Source organism: Cyphellophora attinorum (genome assembly GCF_001299255.1).
Source record: "Cyphellophora attinorum strain CBS 131958 chromosome Unknown Contig25, whole genome shotgun sequence".
NCBI classification, from domain to species: Eukaryota; Fungi; Ascomycota; class Eurotiomycetes; order Chaetothyriales; family Cyphellophoraceae; genus Cyphellophora; species Cyphellophora attinorum.
In genome coordinates this window covers 198147-222639 of record NW_017253253.1, presented here as the reverse complement: position 1 = coordinate 222639, position 24493 = coordinate 198147, and the positions used below count along the sequence as shown (strand labels likewise).

The window sequence follows — 24493 nt, the reverse complement described above, 5'->3', positions numbered from 1 at the left end:
ACGGGAAAGGACTCATTGGATTATGTTCAGCCATGTCTAAGCCATTTCTTTGGGTCGCGCAAACTCTCTGAGGTCCGCATGCGAGCATGAGCGGACTCATCCGTGTGGCCGCAAGGCGAGAAGTGGTTTGAGATACCAAAAATCAGTCTCTCACCAACCTCGACCAAGTACCTTGATTGGAGCATCGTCCAAGTTCCTGTTGGTCAGTCATCACGAAGGTTGAGAACCGTGATGTTTGTTCTCGGGATGTTTCATCGCGTGCTATATCTGGCGGTGGCAAGATGCCACCGCCTTTGCTGACTATATGTATAGGAGGACTAGCCACGGAAGCCTTTCGGCTGATCCTTTCTCTGCTCAGGGCTTTCAAATTCTTTTTCATCGCAGTTGACGATAGCTCGGGAGCTGTGGGGAAGAGGACTGGATCACACGTGTTCCGCCGATGCATAATCCGGCGCAACTGCGTCGCCTCCGCCTTCTGCGCGAAGCAACATATATGTGCTCGGCATGCACGGTCCGCCACCCTTTGCGGCCCCGTTGTCGATCATGGATCAGGCGTGCAGGCTTATGTCAGCCAGTTGAGAAGCTTCTCCACCGTTGCCCACATATCGATCTAGTCGCACTTTCCCTGCAATCACCACTCAATTGGGCAAGAGATTTGGCTTGGCTATGGAAACCCGAGATCGCGATAGGCTAGCCAGCGACTGCAAGACCGATGTGCTTAGCTCCTGGAGACCCGGTGTGCCCGTTTTCGCGGTGCCTCGTGTTCCGCACGCGAAAATCCGACTATACGACCAGACGCTGCGGCTCAGAATGATGCACTGACGCAGTCGAGATCTAAGGCCACTCCAGCATTCGTCGACTTCCACTCTCTTATAGAACTCCCTGGTCTATTCCGCTTCGCCTCAAGGGCGTCTCAAAAGGAATCTCAAGAGTACTCGAGGACGTCTCAAAAGGGATCTCAAGAGCACTCGAAGGGCGTCTGAAAAGGAATCTCAAGAGTACTCGAGGGGCGTCTCAAGAGCACACGAAGGGCATTCGAGCCTCACACCAGATTCTGGGAAGCACCTTCTGGTCTCTGTGTGTACATATGCGCGAGCATTGAGCTGTCGAGACCACCATGTCGGACCGACCAATAGTACGGGGCATGGTAACGGCAACGGTCAACTACGATGCATTCGGACCGGAGGAAGCCTACAAGATCGGTGAGTACAGATGCCCAAATAAGCATCTGCGTCTGTGGTATGGTGCAGCCAGAACTGAGGTTGCTGTACAGGCACTGCATCAATGTACCGCCGCAAGCATGATGCGAAGCAAGTACAGGTGACCGACATCCGTGGTCGAGAAGAAGAGTTCAGTCTGGACAAGCAAGGGTTTGAGCTGCACAAGCATGATCTCACATACGACGCCTTCGAAGACGACGAGAGAACAAAGGCAGAGTACTGGCCTGCTGTGGCAGAGCTGCTCAAACAGAAGTCAGGCTCACTACCAACCCAGCGAATTCGCTAGTCAAGATGCACTGACAGCATTCGCAGAGTCGGCGCGACGAAAGTCGTCCCCTTTTCGCATATCCATCGCAAGAAAACGTATGAAGCCGTAGCTGTGGAAGCCGAAGGCGATGCCGCGAACGACAAGACGATCAATGGCTGTCATCCGGTTCGCTACATCCACATTGACCAGTCGCCAAAGGGCGCCCAGACTCTAGGCGACGAGCTCTTCAAACAAGACTGGCCGACCATGTCTGAAGGTCGACGATGGGGCATAATCAACGTCTGGCAACCATTGTCTCTGGTTCGCAGAGATCCCCTTGCGCTCCTGTCTCGGACGACCGTCGACCACGCAGATCTTGTGAACAAAGACCTCATCTCGCCGAAGAGCAGAACAGGAGCTGCTGTTGCGGTATCGATGGAGAAGGTGTATCAGGCCTCCACCGTCAAGTACAATCCGGATCATCGTTGGCATTGGTGTAGCGGGATGAAGCGCGAGGAGGTTTTGTTCCTCCGGATCTTCGATAGTCGCGATGATGGAGGAATTCATGGGACGCCGCATACTGGAATAGTAGTACCCGGAACGGAGGACGAGGCGGCTAGGCAAAGTGTTGAGACCAGGTGTTTCGTTTTCTGGTAGAGGCCTCCCTGGCGTGTCAAATCTGATGGAATACAATTTGCAAAGAAGTCGTAAATTTCGGCCCAGAGTCCCCCCCTGGCGTGTATTCTCAGATGCTGAGCTCCAAACGCACTGCTCCCGTTCTTCGTTTCCGGTTCGCTTTCTGCTTCTCACTCACTTGCTCTTTCCTTTCCTACCACCTCTCTTCTGCTTCCGATTCTTCGCTACACCAGCTGGCTTCTTCCCCTTTCCCAACCCTGGCGTCTTCCCTTTGCGCTTCTTTCTCATCGCGTATCCACCACAATCGCAACAGAACCACTTCTCCACCTCGTCCTTCGGCCAATTCTTCTTCAACAGCTCGGTCTCAATGCATTTCTGGTGGAACCACACATCTTCAACTCATGAAGCTGTTTGTCCTCATCATATTCTCTACACAGATATTCTTCTCTTTTTCTCGGCACATTGTTATCCAGACATTCAACAGTAATCCTTAGACCATCCATCCCTACACGAGCAATGCTGCCTGCCTTCAGCATCAAAAAGACGCCGAAGGTCCGCGAACGCGAATATATAGAAGCGCGGCTGGGCCACTTTAAGAAGCGCTTCACAGTCATTGCGGTAGTCGTGGCGGCACTGCTGCAAACCCTTGGCCTCGTCTTCACGATTTTGATGTTCAATAGCAACTATAACGGCTAGTGGCTAAAGAACGCGAACACAACCGCCACCGTCGATCCTGTCTTGACGTCTGCCTTGGCGAACCTGACGGAAGCCCAGCAGAACCTGACGGTAGTCCAGCAGGACCTGACGGAAGCCCTCCGAAGGCTCGTGGAATCGCTTGACAAGACACCCCGCACCCAAATTCGAGCCCCAGAACCCTCCAGCTAGCGGTAGCCCTCGGACGCTTCAACGCTTTCCGTCAAAGGTCCAACGTCACTTGCAGTTCTCGCCATCGCAGCCAGTCATGGGGTCATCGGAGGCCCATTCGGGCTGTTCGCAGAAGCAGTAGAGCGTGTCATCGCCTCCAGCTCCCTCCACCACCTCAAAGCTCTCCCGATCCGGAATCGATGCATCGGCATTTGCATTTTTGTCCGACATCTCCCACAGACGTTCCGCTTCCGGAGCCATGAACTCCATGATTTCTGTTTTGGCTAACTCCTCCTCGGCTTTCACGATCTCGCGCAGGATATCAAGCACGCGTTTCTCGTCGATCTCGCCTTCTGAGGCCTCTGTCATGAAGCGTGCATCGAGGCGTTTGATGATGCTGGCTGAGAATTTGGCGAGGATGTCGAGGAGTGGTTTTGCTGTGAGTTCGACGGAGACGGTGTCGGGTTGGGCGGTGGTGTTGGAGGCCATTCTTGGTGTGATTGGGAGGACTCTGGTGCTGGATCTGGAAAGTTGTGGAAGTGGAAAGGAAGTTGGATAAACGGAAATCGAGAGGCCATCCAGCGGTCGAGAATCAGAACTGAAGATGGTCTTGGAAGATTGAAAGGTATGTGTGAGACTGAAGTGAGATTTAAGTCAAAGGACCAGCTTTGATCGAAGCGAAACGGTAGCAGTATGAGATTTGGGCAGATTAGAAAGGACAGAAGTATCCTCCCATGGGGAAGACTCTGGCAGAATATATGTCACCTTCTCACGATATGCTGAATGGTGCCATTGTACGGTAGCTGGGCCTATTTAGTAACAATGGAGCTGTAGCCATCAAACGCGCTGAATAGGGCGAGACATCTATTGTTAGCAATGGAGCAGACATCTCCAGGCAACTCTGGATGCGCTGGAAACCCACGACTCATCGCCCGCATGAGTCAATAACAGATGAACAATGACAGATGAACAATGGGCTGAATCTTGCCTTGCTTTTAGCTGTCGTCCTGCTTCGACAACAGTCTGTCCAGCTTCTTCCAGCCTCGTTGCCTTCTTGTTGCCTTGTTTTCGTGCCATGCCAAGACACGCTCGATGAGAATCACCCAGCCAGCACGCATGCTACAGGCGTCTGTTCGTGCTGCCCCTAGGTTTCAGGCTTATCCTCGCCACAAGTATCACATTCGCTCAGGTTTTGGATCCTCGTACCCCGAATTCGTAAACTCGAATTTTGTTCGCCCCGGGAACCGATTTCGCGATTCCCGGGATTTCGCCGGCACGCTGGCGGTGTGCGTGACACGGCAACGCCCTGCAGCAGACATGCTCACTGTCGCGGGCCCGTCCTTTCCCATGTAATTCAAGGCCGGGGCGGCCCATGTGCGGATTCGGGATTTTGGTGATCCATAAATGCCAAGACTTGCCTACTCGGTGGATGGCAACCTAGATCTCGTCAGTGGAGGCAGGTGCGATGATCGGCCATCCCATTGACGTCTCTGAGCATCTAACCGGCTGAACGGCGTGTTCCGTGGTGGTTCCTAGCCTTTGGCGTTGATCAGAGTGTGGGCAAGCATAGCCTGTCATGTATTTTGCCAGGACACCTAGGAACTGCCGTATACTTTATGTTGTACACAGGCGCGTGCGATACGACCTGCTACTCATCACACATGCATCGTGGTCATTCGTCAGCTCATGACTTTAGTGCTCCGTTACCTGCCAGTCCACCAAGCACCTCAACAGGCACTGTCGGTACATACTTTCGCGCTCGTTCACGATCCCTTCCGCCAATACCGGCGCCATAGCTGATCAGCATGTCGGTACTAGTGGGCAGACTGAATGGCAACATCATAGACTGATCTAGTGTCAGCTGACCTGGCTTTGCTGTTGGAGAGAGATCCGTTGGCTCCGACTCGGGCAATTGCGTTGTGACGATCGCTGGGTTTGATGTTGGCGTCTGTGCGGGCGCGCCAGCAGCTGTGGTGGCGGCGGGAAGTGTTGAGTTCGTGGGCGTCGTAGGATTCGCGCCTGCTGTCGCATTCGACGTCTTGCCTTTGACAGGACTCTCGCCGTTCTTCTGTTTTTCTTGCTGCACAACTGGATTTGGCGTAGCAGTTCCGCTATCGGGTATAGGTGTGACAGGCCGTCGTATAAGCGTCTCTTGACCCTTCTCGAGCTGCTTCAGAAACTTCACATGTGGTTTTGGTAGACTCTTCTCGCCGACTTCGGCACGGTAGTTCTTGACTGTGTGTAGCAGCTGATATGGTGTAAGTCGTTGCAGCTGGACCAATGTGCCGATCAGGCTTTCGTGGTCTTCGCCCAGACTTGTGAAACATTGTAGCCACTGCAGTAGCTGGATGATCGGACTCAAATGCCTGCGGGCAGCGGCAATTGTGTCCTCTCCAGTAGTTATGGTCGAGCCATTCTCGTAGTGCTCTGGCTGCCGATTATTCGACCGCGTCCAGTCCTCCAGCTGAGAGACGTTCATGCGTATCTGCATAGCTTTCGTACGGGACTGGTAGCGGCGCTGAGTAATGATGCGGTTGAATAGCTCTGCACCTAGCCAATACATTAGTTGGGAGAGAATCTGTGCTGTGATGACGGAGTGTACGTCGTAGAGGTCGAGTACGAACAATGTCGAAGAAAGCAGGGATGTTATGTTTCGTGGCGAGGGCTTTGCCCTTTGCTTAGGCGATGGCGGCCGGTACCTCTTTTCCGGTGGCTCTTCCACGGTCTTCGACTTCGACTTGAACACTTTCCACTCGCCCTGGAATTCTATGTCGTCGAGGCCGGGAATAGTTTCGTGATCGATCATGGCGTCATTAAGGACCTTGTTCATTCGTCTTTCGGCGTCGCGTATAATGAGGATGAAGGTTTCATTGACGAGGTCGGCAAGCTCTGCTTGGAACCGGGTCGTGGCCTGTAGGAGTCCATTGTCCTTCTTCAGGTAGTGCAAGAGCAAAGTCTCGTTCGATATCCAGAACGCGAGCATAGTCATGTCCCACTGATGTCGTTCTATGACATCGTTGATCCTGTCCATGGCTTTGGTAAGCACCTCCTGCAGCAGCGCAGGGGTCATGTGATAGTGTGCGTAGCGGCACATGAGGAAGATGAGGTTAGCCGGAACCGGCTTTTGTGATGGAGACCTTTGCGGTGTCATGTTGGTGATGATCAGATCAAAGATTTTGTCCAGCTGGTCGGTCTGGAAAACAAACATTTGGTCACCAACGCAGCGCTCCCAGATGAACTCTTCCTCGTCGTCTGACTCAACCGTCGGCGACTCCGGCTTCTCATTGAATCCCAATGTACTCAGATCGACCTCTAGATTCGCCGCACTTTCCTGCATCAATGCCCTCCTCTTCATCTCGGACTCTGCCATATACTCCTCATCCAGCCTTTCCTGATCCCATCCACCCTTGTAGAAATCGTCGCCTCCCTCTCCGCCACCTAGACTCCCAACACCACCAAAATGATAGCCGTTCTCCGCCAGGTACTGACTCAGATCACTCCCCGGCTGCACAAAGTCATACGCCGTCCCGCCACTACTGCTCCTGATATCCGCATTCGCGCCGTGGTCGAGCAGCATCTTCGCGATTGACTTATGCCGATTTGTCATCGCCCACATTAGAGCACTCCACTGATTGCGGTCCTGCTTGTCGACGTTTGCGCCGGCATCAAGCAGGGCTTTGACCACACCCTCGTGCCCGAAGCAGGAGGCGTAGATCAAGGGCACAGTGCCCTCCTCATCGGGAAGGTTCACATCGATATAGCTCTTCGCACGACCGTTGACGAGCTTGCCTACTCTCTGCACGTTCCCGTTGCTTGCGGCCATGTTCAGTGCTTTCTGCAATGTTTCCCGTTTCTCGTCGTCGCTCAGACTGTCGTCAACGGCGATAGCGTCCTCGTCGCCGCCATTGGGAGTCCCACCATCTTCACGCCGTTGTCTTTGTTGAGCGGCGACCATTTCCATGAGGCGAGAGTCGCTATCCTGGATGCGAGCGAAAGTCTCGGCCTCATCGTACGCGGGCGTATCGAGTTTGAGATCGAAGGTCAGGGCGCGGGCAGGAGTTGGAGCGGCGATGAATTGCGATGAGCCTTGCCAGCCATCATAGTACTCAGTCTCCCCAGCGAAGGGGTCCTGGTATCCGCGTCGGTCATCGAGGGACGTAGGTAGATCGGGCGGTAGTTCGCGTTTGGGTGAAGTAGGACTCGTGGGGTCATTGTCGGAGGGGCTGCCTCCATAAGGATCGCCGGGATCCATCATCGACGACCATCTGGGTCACACGAGCAGTCATGTCACGGCGGAGAGTCAGCAGCTACTTGTAGCCATGATGTAGTCATGTGTAGTGAAGAGAGCCAAGCATGTATTTATGGAGAGACACGTATAGGTGTTGTCTTCCCGCTTCTCCCAGGGCTGCGGGTTCCAACTCACACATCAACGCTGCCGAGCACTCAAGTCCCGCCCCGCCCAGCTTGGCAGACTCCCTTCCCTCCCAGCTTCAGGCTTGCGCATACTTTCGGAACACCATCAAGTGACTACAAAGAATTGCCAGTCACAACACGCAGGTGGCAGGGCACGATCGGCACATCTGTCCATGCAGACATTGTCCAGACAAGGGCCATATTGACCCGAATATGCATTATGCTCGATCATCTACAGATGAAGTACGTATACCTATTATGTGCAACGAAGAGACAAACGCCATCGCTCAAACGCTGAAACAATCGCTCCCAACACAGAGTGAGAATCCTGCCGCTGCATTTGTCCATGAGGCAGAGTAACAAAAGCACTCACCATGATTACCCACTTCATTCCTCCTCTTTACTACATCAGCTGCCCTCCAATGCTCGGCTCAAAGCGTATATCTGGTCGTCTGGCAGGCTGGCCATCCAGAGACATCTTTCCACGAGGCCTTTGATTGGTTCAAAGCTGTACCGTGAGCTGGCATCGATCAGCCGCAACAGGCCCTTGACGATCACCGCGGCCGTCCTATACCGTTCGAAATTGATTAATGCTCGCTGAACACTACCGCTCTGCCATCAGCTTTAGGCTTGCGGGGGATTGTCGCCGGCTTCTGAGCGTTGTACGTCAAGTCGTGGACGTACAGCCCGATGAACGGGATGCATCCGTCACTGAAGTCCGCAGACTCGATTTCCAGGCGCAGCTCGTGGAAGTTTCGCACAGGCTGCACCAGTCGCTCCATGTTCTTAAGTAGGCTTTTATCGGGGTCCGGAACTCGCTCCCATGTCTTGGTCAGACGCGTGGCATCAGTCGAGGTCAAACCAATAGTTATCTGCACCATAGTTGCATAGTTGTGCAGTCGACGTGCATGAGCGGCCACATGAATGTACTTTGTAATGACCTGTGCACGCTCCTCGATGTCGTGCGTCATGACAATCTCGGACCGTACCCAGCGCGAGACCAGGTTGAATCGCGTAATTACCAGATCCACACCGTTGATATCAGCTTTGGTCAGATACTCGGCCCAGTCAAGCACACGTGGCGATGTATTGTCCCATTTCATATTCACCAGGTCAGACCATTCGATCTCGGTCAAAGCAGACTTTTCGATCAGCGTCATTTGCTGCGCGATTGTTTGAGAATCAGCAGCAAGTATGAAAGGAATATGTGCTGGTCCGCCCGATACTCGATTACCATACTGATGGTTGTTGGCTGCCATTGTTTTCGGCAATGGCAGATGCACGTAGGGTTGAGCTGAGCCAGATGCCCGCGGAGCTGAAGAGTCCCGCGAGATCTCGGGTGGCGCAAGATTGACAACGGATGCATAGGTCAGTGGATGCGAAGGAATCTCCAATCCAGACACCGCAGTGCCTGGCGCAGCGAACATCGGAGAGTTGTCCCTCGCATTCGGCGCGTGGTTGATGACGTCCACAGATATCTCAGAGGACAGGTCAGACAGATTCTCGTCTTCATCAAGCAAGAACGATTGGGCACTTTCATCGGCCGTCATTGGTCGAGGGATTGGGTCCAGTGCGTTGTAGTTGTATGAACCCTCTTGAAACCCCTGCTGTAGGTGTAGAGGACTGGGCATCAGCTTCTTCCCGTCTCTGGTAGGAGCAGGCGGTAACACTGGCGTTGTTGCAGAATCAGTATCTCTATGAAGCATCGGTATTGAATTATCCCGCTCGACTGCGTCGGTGTCTGAACCCACCGGCATCCCAAAGATTGACGAATTGTCGGACACTCTGCCGCTTTGTGGAAGCGGGTCTCGAGTGTGCGAGAGGTCTCGCAGGTCAAAGGCCTCTAGACTTGACCGACGCTCACCGGTTCTTGTCGGAGGACGTTTTTGTGGCTCTTCAAGCCGTTCTAGAGAGTCGAAAGTGTTTCTGGTACTCATCTCCGGCATGGACCGGCGCCTTTCAAGCGCATCCAAAGGATGTTGCGGCAGTGGAGGGGACTCCTTCTCATACCGCCCTTCAAGCTTCAGTAACGTTGCCTCAAGTCCGCCGTCGTCATCGTCTGGTATATGTGAGAAGCCAGCAACGGCTTTCTCGAAGCTGGGACGTAGATGCTGCGAAGAGTGCGTATTGATCATCGACACTTGCTTCTTTACGGGCTGTTTTTCCACCTCGTCCAGATCCAGGAAGGAGTGGACCGGTGATCCAGAGGTGGTGGCTGTGTCTACAGACTCGTGGTGTTGATGCTGTGGCAGGTCTTGAACGTTCTCCACCTTGCGCAAATCACCTCCAGGTCGGCGGCGGAGGCCATTTGGCTGGCTTAGTGGAGGCGGGCTGCTGTTTTCTTGCGATTGCGGACTATGACTCCCAGGTGGCTCAGCGCGAGGTGTGTGCTGTGGCGATAAGACGCCAGGTCCTCGTGCAGGAGAGCTGCCTTGCGGACGAGGTGAAGAAGAGGGCAGTGCAGGCTCGTCCGCTTGGTGCTCACGCTCCTGTCGGTTGAAATGCAGCTTCTTCGATTGATTGCCTGGCCGAGCCTCAATCATCGACCGAGTGCGTCGGAGCTACGCTGGGGTGACACGTCCGCAAGACTTGGTCTCGACCGTTGATGCCCTATACCCAGCCCAACGTTCGGCTCTTGCAACCTTACCCTCTTGGGTGACGCTTGCGCTTCATAGGCCGCTCGAAGCTCGGCTTGGGAAGGGAGGCCACCAGGCATGGCCTGCGCACCCATTCCAGTATCGTTGACGATCAGTATCGAGCCGCTATGGGCAGTGGTGTGACTTGGAAGTCTGTCTTTCCTCAGGTCTGGTGTTAGAAGGGTAGGATCGCTGGCTGTTCGTGGACCATGATCCGTTGCAGGCCTCATGGCCTGTATAGGAAACGCAGAAGTATGCTTAGCAAACTTTGCGTGCGGGAAAAGTAGCTCATAGTTCTGCGCAACTTGAGCACAAAGTAGATCGATTCTGAGCTGACCCTTGTGCTGGAGAGCAGTTGCTCGTGACCGCAATTCGTCGTGTGATTTAGACATGTTCAGAGGAAGCTGTGCTCGTGGAGGAGCATTTTCTTCCGACATGGGCATTGGTGCAGAAACAGTCACCAGTGCCATATCACTCTGCCCATGTTTGCCAGCAAGCGCTTTGCGCAACGACCCAAAGATGTTCTTGACGCCTGGACTTTGGGCAGAATGGGGAGAGCCTCGACGTTGCTGCTTGACCAATTGCTCCTGCGGCGTGTCGAACTTGTACATTGAAATTGCTGTGGGTGAAGAAATTATCTGCACGAACGGGGCACTCGGTGCGTAAATGGATCCCCGGATAAGGCTGCCATCGAACAGAGGAAACTTCTGGCTCGGCTCGGCTCTAGGAGTAGGTTCTCTGTCACTGTCTATGGACGGCGCGCCTCTCCTGTGACCAAGGTGACCAACTTTGACTTCGAGGTTGCCGTTGGCATTTGGCCGTCTGAGCTGCACCGGCACAGGATGCGAGCCTCCTTGCGAAGATTGCACATCCCCTGGACGGAGAAGTTTTGTGGGTATGTTGCAAGACTTGGCCTGGAGACTTTGTTCACTAGCCAAAGATTCCTGCTTGCCTGAATCCTGCCGGTTGTGTTGTGGGACTTTGGTCGCTACCGTTGGCGGAATATTAAACCAGCTAGAATTTGACACAGTGCGTACGTTTCGTGGCATTGGTGGGGGAGCGTCTTCTGATGCGCTCGAAGCTTCTCCTTCGACGTCTTCAGCGAGCCCGGGCAGCAGATCCTCGTCTTGATCACCATCGACGTTGAAGTCGTCGGAGTTCCAAAACAAGGAACAGCGGCCATTCCAGCATCGTTTCAGGTCACGCAGCACCTTGAGATCACTAGTCCCGGTACTCCTTCTGCCAGCGACTTCACGATACAGACCATTGATCTCGTTACAGAAGCGAATTCTGAGTTTTTGGTGAGGTATGAAATCGTCTGCAAAGTAGTTGAGAATCCAATGTCGCAAAGCAGCAAACGTGCGGACTCTGATGATGCGTCCATCGTCTTCTTGTCGGTTAATGGCCCACCGCAAGCGAGCAAGCAACAAGTCCATGACCAGATAGATGGTCATATACGACCTGAAGGTCAGGAAGAAATCAGAAACCAGTTCATAGTCCATGAAGGATTCAGACGATATTTGCGCGATCAGTCTTGCCGGCGTAGCTGCAGTGATTTCGCGAACATTGTGGGAATACCGCACGATATCAGGATCGTCGTACACATCTGCCAGAGTATCGTATATGTCAGATCTAATGTGCTCGCGGATGGTCGAATCTGACCCCGACGATCCTATCTGACGTCCCGAGATGTGTCCTAAACCAATACGAGTCTCCTTCTGCGGTTTACCAGCTGACGTCTGTTGCGGCGTTACGGTCCCAGTCCCACTAAATTCCGAAGAATCACGAGTGAAAGTCGACGAACGTAGTGCCGGCGTTCCATTTGTGCTGAAGCGAGGCTGTCCGAGCCTGTAGTGAGGTATCGGAACCTCGAGAGTCGGCGAGAAAGGCTTTTCTGGAAGATGTGAATCCTCCGACACTTTCGTAGTCGCAGTGCCGGGCCGGTTGATCACAATCTTCAAGGCTCCGGATCTCCCAGCCATCACAGTATTATGCTCATCTATTGTAGAAAACGACTGTGATCTGCCATGCTTGGCTCGAATGGTCTGAATAGTAGGTCTGCGTGCTGGTAAAGGCGTGGTCACGTTCGCCGGAAGTGGGGGTCGTGTGGTTGGAGAGACAACGCCGTTTCGCGTCGCTGTCTTTGGCCGTGGAGTCGATGAAGTGTTATCCGGATATGACGAAAGATCTGCAGGCGCTGTCATGGGCATAAGCGGTGGTGGTGAAGCCGTCGGAGCGGGGACTTGGTGCGATGAAGGCTTGAGGTATAGCAAGCCGCCGGTACCAACATTGCCGACTGTGAAATTCCGACCTCCTCGAGAATCTGCGGGCGGCTCCGACTTCTGGTTCTTTCCAGACTTGGTGGACCTCTGGCGTAGCATCTCGGTGCTATTCTTCGCTCGCCGCAGGAGATGTTTGTCATTTTGGATTGGGGCCGACTTGTTTCTAGCATGGCCATGTCCATGATTGTGCTCTGAACCAGGTTTGTAGGGACTCGATCCCGTCCGCGAATGGCTTGTTGCGCCAGTGACGGTCGTACCGGTGATTTGGCTTGCAACGGCGGGATCGAGGGATATTATCGAGGCGCGACTGCTCGTCGCTGCATCTGAGATCATTTTTCACCACACATGGACGAGGTCTGAGCACTGCCGCAGCGTCTACGGGTCGGCGCGTCAAGTCGAGGCCGTGCGCAGTGGCATGCTCGATGCATATGCGGACAACGACAGCGCTTGAACAGAGAGATTGTTTGCGACGCGTGCCAGCTAGGAAGGTGGGACAGCACTGCAGGTCGTCGGAATCAAAATTGTGACAGGTAGTGACAGCGGTTTCGTGGCGTTTCTAATGAAGGTGTGGGCTGTTCGTGGGGAGATGCCAAAATGATCGTACGTGCTGCAGTCGAGCTGCTGTATCAGAAGCGCGGTACAGACTGCATTGCTCCTGTACACAGTAGTAAGTTCTGCAGCTGAGGAAGGTGTGGACGGCAGCAGCTGCGATTCGTTGCGCACAACTGCATCCCAAGAAGAAGAGAACCTAGCATTGACTCGTCGAGTAGTAAGCCACTGACTGATGGCCAAACCGGCTGGAACCCACGCAAGCCCAGTCCTCAGCGGAACCAGCCAGCCGTTGGAGGTTTAGGCTAATGAGAAGCCTGGAAGTTGTCGCAGAGTGTCCATCTTCCAGGCTACGGCTACGGCATCACGCATCCTAAGTTCCAATCGCCCAGAATGCCGGGTCTGCAACCTCTCATCTCGCTAATGTGGGTTATCTCAAATGCCAATGCTCCGACCTCTGGCAACCTGGCTTCGAGGCATCGGACTCAGAGGTCCTTTTTGCGGTTGTCTACTGTGAGTTGTAATTATTTCCGTATGATATCATCAGAAGCCGTGCGAATGCCATCTCTTACAACATGGCTGACAGCTCGTGACAGACGCCACCAGATGAGTGACCACCAGTGACTGGTTGAAGGCCGATAAAAGGTCTGAGCGCCGAAGTTCGAACCAACGAACCACGAAAATACCCCTAGGTACCGCGTAGGTATCCGAAATCGTGGAGTCCCAGCGTCCGTGGTTGATGAGGGACAGTGGTTTCTCTGTGGTGCAATCATCGTAATTCGAAAGATCAATCACTGTGCAAAGACATCAATTCTCGCTGCGGCTGAGTATTCATGTCTCAGATATGATAGCAAGGAAGACGTGTCGCTCGTCCACAACTCAACGGTGTAGACCAGGATACGTCTTCGTCATCCTGGGGCCGTTTCGGCACCTAAAATCCGAATCTGATCGAAGTCAGATCTATCCACTCCCACAAGCTAAATCCCTTGCAACAAGCGATATTGAATAGCAAGAGCAGCAGCAATGCTCGTACACGCAGCCCTACGGTCGTTTCTGATCTCGTCCGCACGAAGGCCGCATCAAGAGCATCAGCTCAGTCCAGGCCTGTAGGTATGGATGCTTTGCTAGGCGATGGAGCGGTCTCGAGAGCGAACCGAACTCCGGCCAAACCTCAATCGACAGGCCCATGTCCTCAGACTGTAAGGATCCAACGATGCGCAATTGTGAACTTGCAAAATCCTCGCTACTCGAACGCTTCTTGTATGTCTGTTGACGAAAGTGGCATCTTGCATGATCTCGAGCAAGAATGATGATATGGTGTGCGCCGTGTGGTTGACGCAGCAACCCTGCTCATCGCTACTGAGTTGATTGGATACGAGTGTTTGCTGTTAAGGATGCATTTCGGCATTTCCTATCTCAACTTCCTTCCTGACCCAGGGTTTCATCCTGGACCACACAAACAAACAACACACGCGTCAAGAAGATCTGTCTGCCGTCTTGAAAAACATGTCTCCAGACCCCAATGCGCCATGGACCGGGCCTGCAGCAAAGGATATGCTCGCAACACACACGCTTGCGCAGGAAATCATCAACAGGCACGAGGACCCCTGCCCAGTCCTAGGCGGATCCGAATTGGAGCTTCTTCGTGACTATGTTATGGATGCCTCTCTGGCTCATGCCCGGGAACTGTTGAAGGACCGTGGGATGATCGATGAGGATGGAGACGGACTCGGGTTAAGGGCACAGGGCAAGAATTCCTTGATCGGATACTGCATTGTTCGCAATCTGGACGTCGAAAGGCGCGGCGATGCAGCTAAAGGGCCAGGCTTCGGAACAGCGCTCACCAGCGAAGAGATAGACCTCCTGAAGGATTGGTTCCAGAAAGGTGCTGCTGAGGACAGGATTGAGGGCTGGAAGGCAGGTCGCAAGGAATGCGAATGAAAATCGAAGCGTCACTCATTTCGACGACACAAGATAGCCGTGGCCATCGCGATCGTTCTTTTGGCGCAGATATAAACATCCAGTCACGAGAGAGCCAGATAACTCATACGAATGACGGCCCTATAGGGTCTTTTCACGGCTACTGAGTCGCTTGAAGTTGATTTCATGATCACAACTCCGAGGATAGTGGAAGGCGGGCGTACCCGCAAGTTTTGGGATTGCGGACAGGCTACGATGCCCGTGTGTTGCTGACCAGCTGAGCTGCTGAAATTATACATCAGGACCGATCAACACAAGGCCTAGTTCCCGCCCGCGAATACTTTGCCCACTGCGGTGATCGCAAATTGGGACTTGTCATCCGGTCTTGCGAATATCTTTTGCCAATTTCTTCCCTTCACCTTTTACTTGCTACGCTGCTGCTTAGTTACGCTGGACGCATGGTGCTCAATGTAAACCCCGTAGAAGAGCTCCGAAGATTTCGATGAGGTTGCTTGATCGCTCGCTATCGACAACTATCATGTTTCACCTATGTCTGATCAATCGCGGCACTGATCAGGAGTCATCGACACCGCTGTCATGCCTCTCTACATCTGCCGATCCCTCAATTCCTCGCACTCTGCCAGAACGCAGCATGTCATGAGACCCGACATCAACCAGCCTCCTCACAGACTTCAGTCAAGTTGAAGCAAAGGTTGCAGGAGTCTCGGGTGACGCAAGCACGAATCATGCCAACGGCTTCAGTAAGCTCAATCCGAGAGATCTCTCAAAGTCGGATGACGCCAGCACGAGTTGTGTCGAAGACTCCAGCAAGGTCGACCCTCAGACTGAAGACAGCCAGGCCATCGATCCATTCAGCGACGATAACCAGCTTTCTCCCAATATCAGGAAAACCTATCGTAGAGTCTGCGCCGCAAACTGCTTTCTGCTAGAAGTCGGTCGAGGAAGTAGCGGCGCTAGCACCACAATCGTGCAGGTCAGCCGTGCGCAGCATTGACCACCATCCACGGCGCGGCGAGAAGACCTGAGGACGGTCCTCACGGCGTTGTAACGCTGCTTCGGGGAAAGCATTGAGGCAATCTAAGGCGGATGATGTTCCGATACTGACATCTCAAAGCCAGAAGCATATCCCTTTTCACGAAGAGTGGATTCGGACGAACTGAGAGAGATGTGGAGCGAAGTCTGGCGTAGTGATCTTACTCAAGAGCGAGCCTTTGGCCCATTGGAGCTGACACAAACCGAATGAAGCATATAGCTGCCGTTGGGCCTACCTGCTATGACAAGAGCTGTAGTTCATAGCATTACTTAGCGAACTTCTGGTCCACCAACGTTGTGAACTTGAGACTTGAGGAGGATGTGCTGTTTTCCATATCCATAATGTATGATCGAGAGAAATGCCAATGCTGGCTACTTCTGTCAGGTCCCTGCTCACCGTCAGAAGCGCTATAGCGGATATCTGCGGGTCCTGCACATGTCAAGACTCAGGGAGGGCATTCGGCATTTGCTGTCGCTTACGACCAAAGATCCAATACCTCGTGCTGGGGATGATCTGTAACGACTGCAGTCAGAACAATGTCTCAATTTGCATGCAAGGAGCCAGAAACTATGAGCTTAGGAACAATACTCTTTGTCGTAGGAAGGAAGGGATGAACTCTCAACCCACGAAGCAGACCTCGGGACCCTTGACCGTGATGTGCAGACTTGGCATCTCGTGCGCTGCAAGCAAGTCTACGCGAGATATTAGCGAGATCGAAGTCTAAATTTCATCCGACTTTCAGAGATCATGTCATATTCCGACGACAATAATCCCAGTCTTCTATTATCTCAAATACTACAACCCTGGCCCCCAGCATACCTGCAGGTACTGCACTTGACAGCTCGTGAAAGGTGCGATTGCATGAAGCCATATCGGACAAATTCGCCTGACTCGCTTCATATAGTCGACGCCATGCCCACTCTCTCCAGGTACTAGGCGTTTGCAGTAAACATCACATCCGAGAAAAATGCTTTTTCCTATCCGGCGGACCGCTCCTAAGGTAATACCCTTGCTCTCAACAAAGTAAACCATGTCATGCATGGCATACACTGGCGGCCCTTTCCTCGATCCATCGACGTTTCTCTGTGTTGCGGAGGGTAAGCGGAAGTCGGGGAATCAACTTACTCGCTTATCTTGCATTCGCTTTGGTGCCGCTACAGCACGACACTGCATCTGCTGCTTACCGAAAGACGAGTCCCAGTTTCGGAGCATCTCAGCCTGATACTGACGCCACCCTTCGTATGGGGACTTCGGATGTCTTGCGGTACTTGATCTTCCCCGCTCTCAACAAGCGAATCGAGTGTCAATCGCTGCCAATGGCGCAAGCAGTGGTCTGTGCAGTCTCCTCTCCACAGGCTATCAGCCCAACCCCATCATGTATACGGAAATGGAGCTAAGAAACGGTCAACGCTTGACCAGTAGACTTTCGGCACAGCCGTAGAGCCCCTCTGCGGTAACACTCGAGCTAATGCAATCCGATCCACAACTATTCGAGCTTCAAACGTCGACAGCAGGAGATCCACTCAGATCGCTCCAGGCAGTATCGATCTCGACTGTGCGGCTGTCGCCAGCCCACAATAAACCACCCAAAGCAGATGCTTCTCGACCGGCAAGGTTCCAATTGAGTGCAGGCTTGACCCGTTCCGTCGACCAGTTCGCACTAATGGAGGTCAGTGCGGCGATACTGCACACTGGCGGATCTGGCTACTGCTTGAGCGAGGTTGGCGGACTGCACGACGTCGTGCAGACAGACAGACAGGAGTCTCTAGGACTGGGTTGTTCCAGCTGAAATATCAATCATCCCTCCTTGATGGATCGTGTCTCTTGTTCGCCTTGCATCTTCCTTTGTCCTACCATCCCCATCAACTTTGGCGTGGTACAGCATTCTGTCAATTGTCAACAATGTGGTTCCCAAAACAAGCACTTCCTTCCTTTCAAGAATTCGTGGATAGTATCTCACATGACTCACATAGAAATCATCCTGAGTCCAGGCGACCCTCGCCACCGTTGTCTCCGTCGGATCACTCGCAAGGAGTAAAGGCTCCTCGGCCAGATGTTCCATCACCACCATACACTATAGGATGCTCGACGCCGACCAGGAGGTTATTCAGAGTTCTGCGGCAATCACTCGAGGCTTGACCAGAGATCAGATCTTCGACTTGGTCTTCGCAGTAGATGAGAGCCGACCTCGTTACGAGGTCGAAAACGTGGGAGAGATCCAAGAGATCTTGGAATCAGACTCCTCCAAAGCCAAGCACAAGAAGTGCGAGAAAAACCGGAGGATTCGACACAGAATTTGGCAGTGGCTAGCCCATGCCATGACACCGGAAGCGGCTCACCGAGCTGTCGAGTCTGACCCAGCATACTCCGACGGCAAGTCCGGTGGCGGCCGCAAGGCAAAGGACGGCAAGAAGCCGACTGGCCAAAAGCCCGGTAAAGATGAGCAGCTATGCTCTATCATCTATACCGTGTCGTTGCTGGGCATTGCCGTGCAATCAGAGCATGAAGGACGGAAAATAGCCGAGGAGCGAGCCTATCGCGCCGAAGCAAGGCTCGCAGAGCTGACAGGCGGCGCGCCTCCGAGTCCCCGCAAGAGGCGTCGAGGCGATGAGCAGTCGTCTGCCGAGTCACCAAAGCGCCGGGCCATCCAGCTACCACAGCGACTGCCACCTTCGCCATGCACTACGGCATGGCTTTCACCGTCACCGACGCCGACCATGTCATCGTCATCCAGCTTCAGCCACTAGATTGTGACTCCTGTACAATATACCCGACCTTCCGTCGCCAACGACACTGCTCCTCCGCGAGCGCCCTGTACCAACATGAACGAAGGCTGAGTGGGCGAGCCCCAAGATTAACGACAAGGAATCACATATTCATCCCATATGCCGCAACATTCCACGGCAAGCACAGCATGGTTGCAAATTTATGTCAATACATGCACCATTGGAGAGGTGTCGGTCACAGATAGACATCGACTTCATCATTTTCGGGCTTTTCGGTATCTCAAAAGTTTTTCGGTGGCTGTAATGATTGATTTAGCAGAAGGACATAGATGGCGTTTGCTGCGCGGCCTCTACGGCTGGACATGAGCGCGCACAGCTTGTAACACTATCACAAACCTCCATGGCATGCGGAGACGACGTTCGATGGGAAATGACTGGGAACGACTTGAAGGATAATGACATTGAACACAGCCACGACGATGATGGTCTCGAATAGGCGCGGTGATGAATGAGGGTTCAGGGATCACAGGTAGCAAAGTAGACGTAGCTGACAGCATGATTGGAGCTTGCTGTGTCGCCGGTGGACAAACAAAGATTTCGGGCTTTCATGTCAACTCCTCCAGACTCTCTAGTGATCATCAAAATGAAGGTGTCCTACGCAAGGAGACGTATGTAGAGAACTTTGTCGTTGCCCGTCGACCGTGACTTTCAACCTCCCGGACTCACGTTCAGCCGCTCCGGAAAGCTGGCGCTTCCCGAGATTGAGCTAAGGAGTTCCTCGGAAATTTGACCTCACCTCTTCGCCAATTTGTTTCAACATCCATACAAGCACGAAGGACAATCCGAAGCAAGGGTCCTATTTGGCTCCTTCTACATGGGCTCGCTGCAAGCGAGATGCATTTCACTTTCGTCTTCGCCAGCAATCCCATCTCGTCAGGTGTGCCTACGCAACTCACGCTGTCCCTTCCCATGTCTGCCAATTTGACGTTCCAAAAATCTGGCCTGATGCCACAGCGATGACTTGCAGCATTGAGCCACCGCTAGTCAGGCGCTATCACCCAACTGGACACGCATTTCATCTCCTGACGCCGCCACTATCGATGCCATTGCGGGCCGGAGCTTGAAGTCAGCTGCGAATAAGACTTTCAACGGCCAGTCAGCGTCGCCGAACATGGACAAGCTCACTGTCAAAAGGTAAAGATATCGTTTCCTGTCTTTCTTTGCTCTCCACTGCAGTATCGCCGTGCATAACCAACGACTCGAGCAGCCTCGAACTGTCTCGCTGCGCTGCCACCATATCTTTGAGTTTCGTATTCGTCCACACCAGAATCGAAGAAGGCAACTGCTTGACCATGCGTACCTCTCGCAACTAGTAGTGTGACCACACTATAGTGCTGTGAGACTTGCGCTCCGGGCAGGCCGAGTTCCACGTTCAACAATCATTCGTTTTGTTGCATTTTTTGCCCTTAGTCTCCAGCGCGAGAACATGCGCCCATTGGCCTTTTTTCTTCACAATCATGTCTTGCCGCTAGCACTCTACATGTCGAGGCCTCAGGGCAGCTATGGCCCGCCCACATTCGTTACTGGACGACCTCAGAATGGACGACCAACCGACATCGCAGTCGCAACCTCCCCTCCCTCGACAACCGATGCACAAGTCAGCGCAGCAACAACCGCCAGTGGTGGAATGTTGGTATCAGCAACGGAGGTGGCGAACGCAGCGGCGTTCCAGTATCCTCTTGGCCTGTTGACGATAAACAATATTGACAGCGTGGCCGTGGATTATCAATCACCATGGTCGAGCGCTACATTGAGTGTCTCGTGTTCGGGCGATGGCGTTGGTGGTTCTAAATCTTTCGACATCTCGTTACGTGAGTTATTGCACTTCTTCGTGCGGGACACGATGGACGGCTAACGATAGTTGATAGCATCAGCAAACGGTGAATATATCCTTAGTCCCATCGAAAAGGAGATCACCGTGGACGAGTATCCGATATCATGCTACCTGATTTTGCGAGACAATGAATCGATAGCAGGCTTCGTCGTTGGAGGCACAATAGACATTACAAGCACGGCAGGCGTGGCGTCAACATATGGCGTTGCGACAACCAGAGCAGCAGATCCCAGTCGCACATCAGCAGCGGCTGCAGGAGTAGCAACAGATACACAAGATGCAGAGCCTTCGGTATCGGCGACAACAACGGGGATGAGCGGCTCTGCGACAAATGATCCCAATCCTAGCGCGAGCGCAGCCACGACCGACGTGGCTAGCACTTCCACCTCATCTGATGAGCAGGGCTCGCGTGGCACGTCCGCTGGTGCGAAGGCCGGCATCGCCATTGGTGTCCTACTCGCCGTCGGTCTCATCCTCTTCGCGGTGTGGTTCTTCTACCGCCAGCGTCGGCGGATGCGCGGCATGGAAAGCGAACTCCAGGAAACAAAACGACAGCATGAAAATGACCGAGCCTATGTTGACGGTATCTTGAAAGTAGCCGGCAAGCCGGACACGAGAAATGGAGGGAGGGTGGTGATGGCGGAAACACCAAATCGCGGATCTGGCGAGTGGAAGGCGTTCTTCAAAGCGAAGGCAGCAGGCGGGACCCCATTGCCACCTAGCGGGTTGGCCACGGCAAATGCAGCGGACGGGAGGTCAACTCCAGGCGGAGATGCCACCAGTACGACAGGCCTAGTGAGGCATTGAAAAGAGACGTTTCAAGACACATTTTGAGTTTTCACTCAGCTTTGATTTGCGTTCAAGCGAGCATCGTGTTCTGCCAGGCCTAAGGCAGTGGGAACGTTTCTGTCGAGACGAGAACTCTTTAGTTATTATCAATGAATTGTTCTAACACCCAGGTAAACATCTTCGTCTTACGCGACAACAATCCAATAGCGGACTACCCCCGCCTGATCGTTCAGTGTGTGATCAACGTTCCCACTGCTTCCCCCATAGGCTAGAATAACGACTCCTTCCAAATTATTGTAACGGGCATGGGCGTCTAACTCCTAAAGACGCGTGCGGTGGCGAGCGCCGATCTGGGAGGTCCGCCTTCTGTTCTTAGGCCCCCTGCCCAGGAGGCATATTTGGAAGGTGCACATCTGAATTTCAGCCCCCAACATGGACGAAACGTGATCGTAGGTACATCATCTTGCCTCTACATTTGCGTTAGTCACGACAGGAAAAAGACATCGACGACCACCGCATGAGCTTTTGGTTTGGCCGCATTGACTTAGGGCACGGCATAATCAATATTGACGAAATCGCAACAGCGTGCAAAGTGATCCAATCTGGTGGCAACGCACATCCACGGTACTAGTGAGCCCGCTTACATCATTCTCGAATGTGCGTCGTCGGGAAAGTCTGAACACATTACCTCATATGCGGCGTCAATCCCATGAAAGCGAATTAAGAAGGCGCAACAACGGCCGGTATAACGGCACTGTCGGTACAAGTTGATCTGGGTCTCGCGCCAACCTGCCGCGGGTAGGGCTCGGTGGGTGTCGTTTGGGCACACAGGGGCGATGTCTGAGCCATGACACGACCAGGTGACAACCGCAAGAAGGCCTTTTCGCATAAAGTCCGATCGTAAGTTAACGACAAGCGTGAGTGCTACGATTGTCATCAGGAGCTAACACTTCCATCAGTGGCTGTGACTCTTGCAAACGAAGGTACTTATTCATATTCCGTGACACTGATATGGAAGACTAAGACGACAGCCAGGCACATCAAATGCCCTGAAGAAAAGCCAAGTACGTGACCCATAAGTTAGGGCAATAGGAGAATGAAAAGCTTAAACCTTCCAGTATGTTCGCGCTGCAAGAAAGCCGACTTTGAATGCGTATACAGCACACCGAAGGCCAGATTGTTCGAAATAGATCCAGAACACAGGGATGAAATTGTCGAGCTACCCCCGAGTCTCTACAACCGATCGGAGGGCGATGGCTTCTCGTTCCTACGGCCGGCCCCTGGCTCCTCATTTGGAACGGTGACAGAGAGAAATGCATTGGAATGGTGGCTGACCTCAGTAAGTCTCTGTGGGCTTCTTCCGTTCACGGTTGACACAGTTGACGCAGACGGGGCCCTGGCTTGCTCGATATGTCCCACGCACACATTCTGCCCTCTGGCTTACTGTGCTTCCACGATGTGCGCACCTTCTCCCAGCGTCTCGACACCTCCTCATCGCTGTCTCCATGCTTGATCAACGCTACCACGGCATCAATCCGCCTGAAATGATGGTTCGAGCCCGTAGGATTATGGACCATTATAATAGCGCTCTTGCTGTCCTGACCAGCAAGGATGTCGAGCCACTTGACCTCTACCTCTCACCTCTGCTTGCCTGGATCATTGAAATCATGGTCAATAATCCCCAAACTGCCATCATGCACATCAAGCACTCGCGAAAAATGCTTGAAGGTCTTGAGCCGAAACCTCACAACTCGAATGATACACAAGACATCGTTCAGGATTTTGTCAAGGACACACAGAGGTTCTGTTCGGGCTTCACCTCCACGTCCGCGGCGTGCGCCGGAATTCTCAGCAGCGATCCGTGCTCGATCTTCCAGACATTAAACGTGCGGCAGCAAATCAGTCCAGAGACCCCAACCGAGGAGGTTCGCCAAGCCATCTATAAGTATGCAACGAGTCTCGATAGCGATGGACAGACAAAGTTCCCCTTCAAAGAAGCACTCGAGTACCTCCGCCATTGGGAGTCCCATACTCTTGTGACCCGATACGTATACCGCGAGGCACGCGATACAATTGTTGCAACCCATTTTCTTATCGCAACGGCAACAACTCTCCTCACAGCCCCAACCGAGCGCAGTCAGGATACATTCAATCGCCAAAAAGAGGCATGGGAGTATCTGCTGGTGAAGCTAGAAGACTGTCTCGATGTGGAGGCTCTCGACGAGAAGAATCGCCAGGGCCTGGAAGACGCTGTGGCCTTTGCCCTCAGTCTAATCGCGAGGTTTGCAAAGTGCGAAAATTTTACGGCAAAGGCGATCGAGCTCATGGGCAGGACAAGTCCGAGCAAGCAGACAGGCCTGTATTGGATGAGCTGGATGAAGAGGAGTTCAAACGGCCGAAGTGGGAACGGCTTTGTTGAGGACAATAGTGCGAGTAGCAGTAGCGGTAGTGAAAGAGACACATACGGAACTAGGGAGACGAGCGTGATCAGCGAGGCACTGACGCCCGCCTGGGCAAGTCGCGATAGTGGTTCTCCAGCAGTGACGATCAGATGAAGACCTACGGCCTCGGCAGTACGATCATTCTGGATAAGAGTCGACACAGCACGAGTGTCATACTGCTGCGGCGACCTGACCGCCTTGAGCACGGCATACGACTCAGACGGTTCCGAGGACCTTCAAACGAAGTCAGTCATTGTGCCGAACAGAAATAATCTGCACGCGATGGGATGTTGGCGAGTGGTCTAAGGCACGTCGTTCTTCACTCCCGTACTAGCTACTCGGATGGCGCAGCCAATCATGACGAGATCGCAGTGCGAAGCTGCCACCGTGGCAAGCGGCCTGATATGGTCGGGCAGTGTTGTCCGTCGAACCTGGGATGACGATTTGGATGAGGCTTATATGCTGGATATGCAGAGATATGTGTGGCAATCCAAGGGAACTTCGAAGTGCAGGAGAGTTCTCCCGAAGTGCAGAACACTGGGCGCACACGGACTTGTTCGTCCGGTCACCTTCACCGCCTTCCCTTTTGGGAAGTGTAACCTGTCCAATGGCATCGATGCTGAACATGGTGTTTTGAGGAGTGCTTCGTGCGACTATGGACCAGTGGCGGTCGAACCTTGAAGATCAGGCAGTTCCGCGCGTCGGATGGTTTCAATCTCGCATAGAAGAGTTATTGCGTAATGCAAGCAGGGCAGCGTTTGGCAAAATATATATGCTGGGTCGCTGAGTGAGGTATCCAATATCGAAATCCTACACCCTAGG

The 24493-nt window shown here is 53.2% G+C and overlaps 8 protein-coding genes across 8 annotated transcripts; 5 read left to right on the top strand and 3 right to left on the bottom strand.

The window, feature by feature from the left end:
- Positions 1-1117: 1117 nt before the first annotated feature.
- On the top strand, positions 1118-2124 carry AB675_1510 (uncharacterized protein; the record flags this gene model as incomplete). Its single annotated transcript, XM_018141408.1, has 3 exons — positions 1118-1202; positions 1274-1472; positions 1533-2124. 3 exons carry the CDS (start codon positions 1118-1120, stop codon positions 2122-2124), a joined length of 876 nt encoding a protein of 291 aa, XP_017997291.1.
- Positions 2125-3033: 909 nt separating this feature from the next.
- Positions 3034-3456, bottom strand: AB675_1509 (uncharacterized protein; the record flags this gene model as incomplete). The annotated part of the gene is made up of 1 exon (XM_018141406.1): positions 3034-3456. One exon carries the CDS (start codon positions 3454-3456, stop codon positions 3034-3036), a length of 423 nt encoding a protein of 140 aa, XP_017997201.1.
- A 1195-nt stretch (positions 3457-4651) lies between these two features.
- On the bottom strand, positions 4652-7219 carry AB675_1508 (Dilute domain-containing protein C25B8.08; the record flags this gene model as incomplete). The annotated part of the gene is made up of 1 exon (XM_018141405.1): positions 4652-7219. One exon carries the CDS (start codon positions 7217-7219, stop codon positions 4652-4654), a length of 2568 nt encoding a protein of 855 aa, XP_017997163.1.
- Positions 7220-7967: 748 nt separating this feature from the next.
- On the bottom strand, positions 7968-12631 carry AB675_1507 (Guanine nucleotide exchange factor LTE1; the record flags this gene model as incomplete). The annotated part of the gene is made up of 2 exons (XM_018141404.1): positions 7968-9941; positions 10028-12631. 2 exons carry the CDS (start codon positions 12629-12631, stop codon positions 7968-7970), a joined length of 4578 nt encoding a protein of 1525 aa, XP_017997162.1.
- A 1722-nt stretch (positions 12632-14353) lies between these two features.
- On the top strand, positions 14354-14788 carry AB675_1506 (uncharacterized protein; the record flags this gene model as incomplete). Its single annotated transcript, XM_018141403.1, has 1 exon — positions 14354-14788. The coding sequence occupies one exon, from the start codon at positions 14354-14356 to the stop codon at positions 14786-14788; it is 435 nt and encodes a 144-aa protein (XP_017997183.1).
- A 3114-nt stretch (positions 14789-17902) lies between these two features.
- Positions 17903-18568, top strand: AB675_1505 (uncharacterized protein; the record flags this gene model as incomplete). The annotated part of the gene is made up of 1 exon (XM_018141402.1): positions 17903-18568. The coding sequence occupies one exon, from the start codon at positions 17903-17905 to the stop codon at positions 18566-18568; it is 666 nt and encodes a 221-aa protein (XP_017997202.1).
- A 1519-nt stretch (positions 18569-20087) lies between these two features.
- AB675_1504 (uncharacterized protein) lies at positions 20088-21248 on the top strand (the record flags this gene model as incomplete). The annotated part of the gene is made up of 2 exons (XM_018141401.1): positions 20088-20418; positions 20476-21248. The coding sequence occupies 2 exons, from the start codon at positions 20088-20090 to the stop codon at positions 21246-21248; spliced, it is 1104 nt and encodes a 367-aa protein (XP_017997230.1).
- Positions 21249-22735: 1487 nt separating this feature from the next.
- Positions 22736-23785, top strand: AB675_1503 (uncharacterized protein; the record flags this gene model as incomplete). The annotated part of the gene is made up of 1 exon (XM_018141400.1): positions 22736-23785. The coding sequence occupies one exon, from the start codon at positions 22736-22738 to the stop codon at positions 23783-23785; it is 1050 nt and encodes a 349-aa protein (XP_017997247.1).
- Positions 23786-24493: the final 708 nt, after the last annotated feature.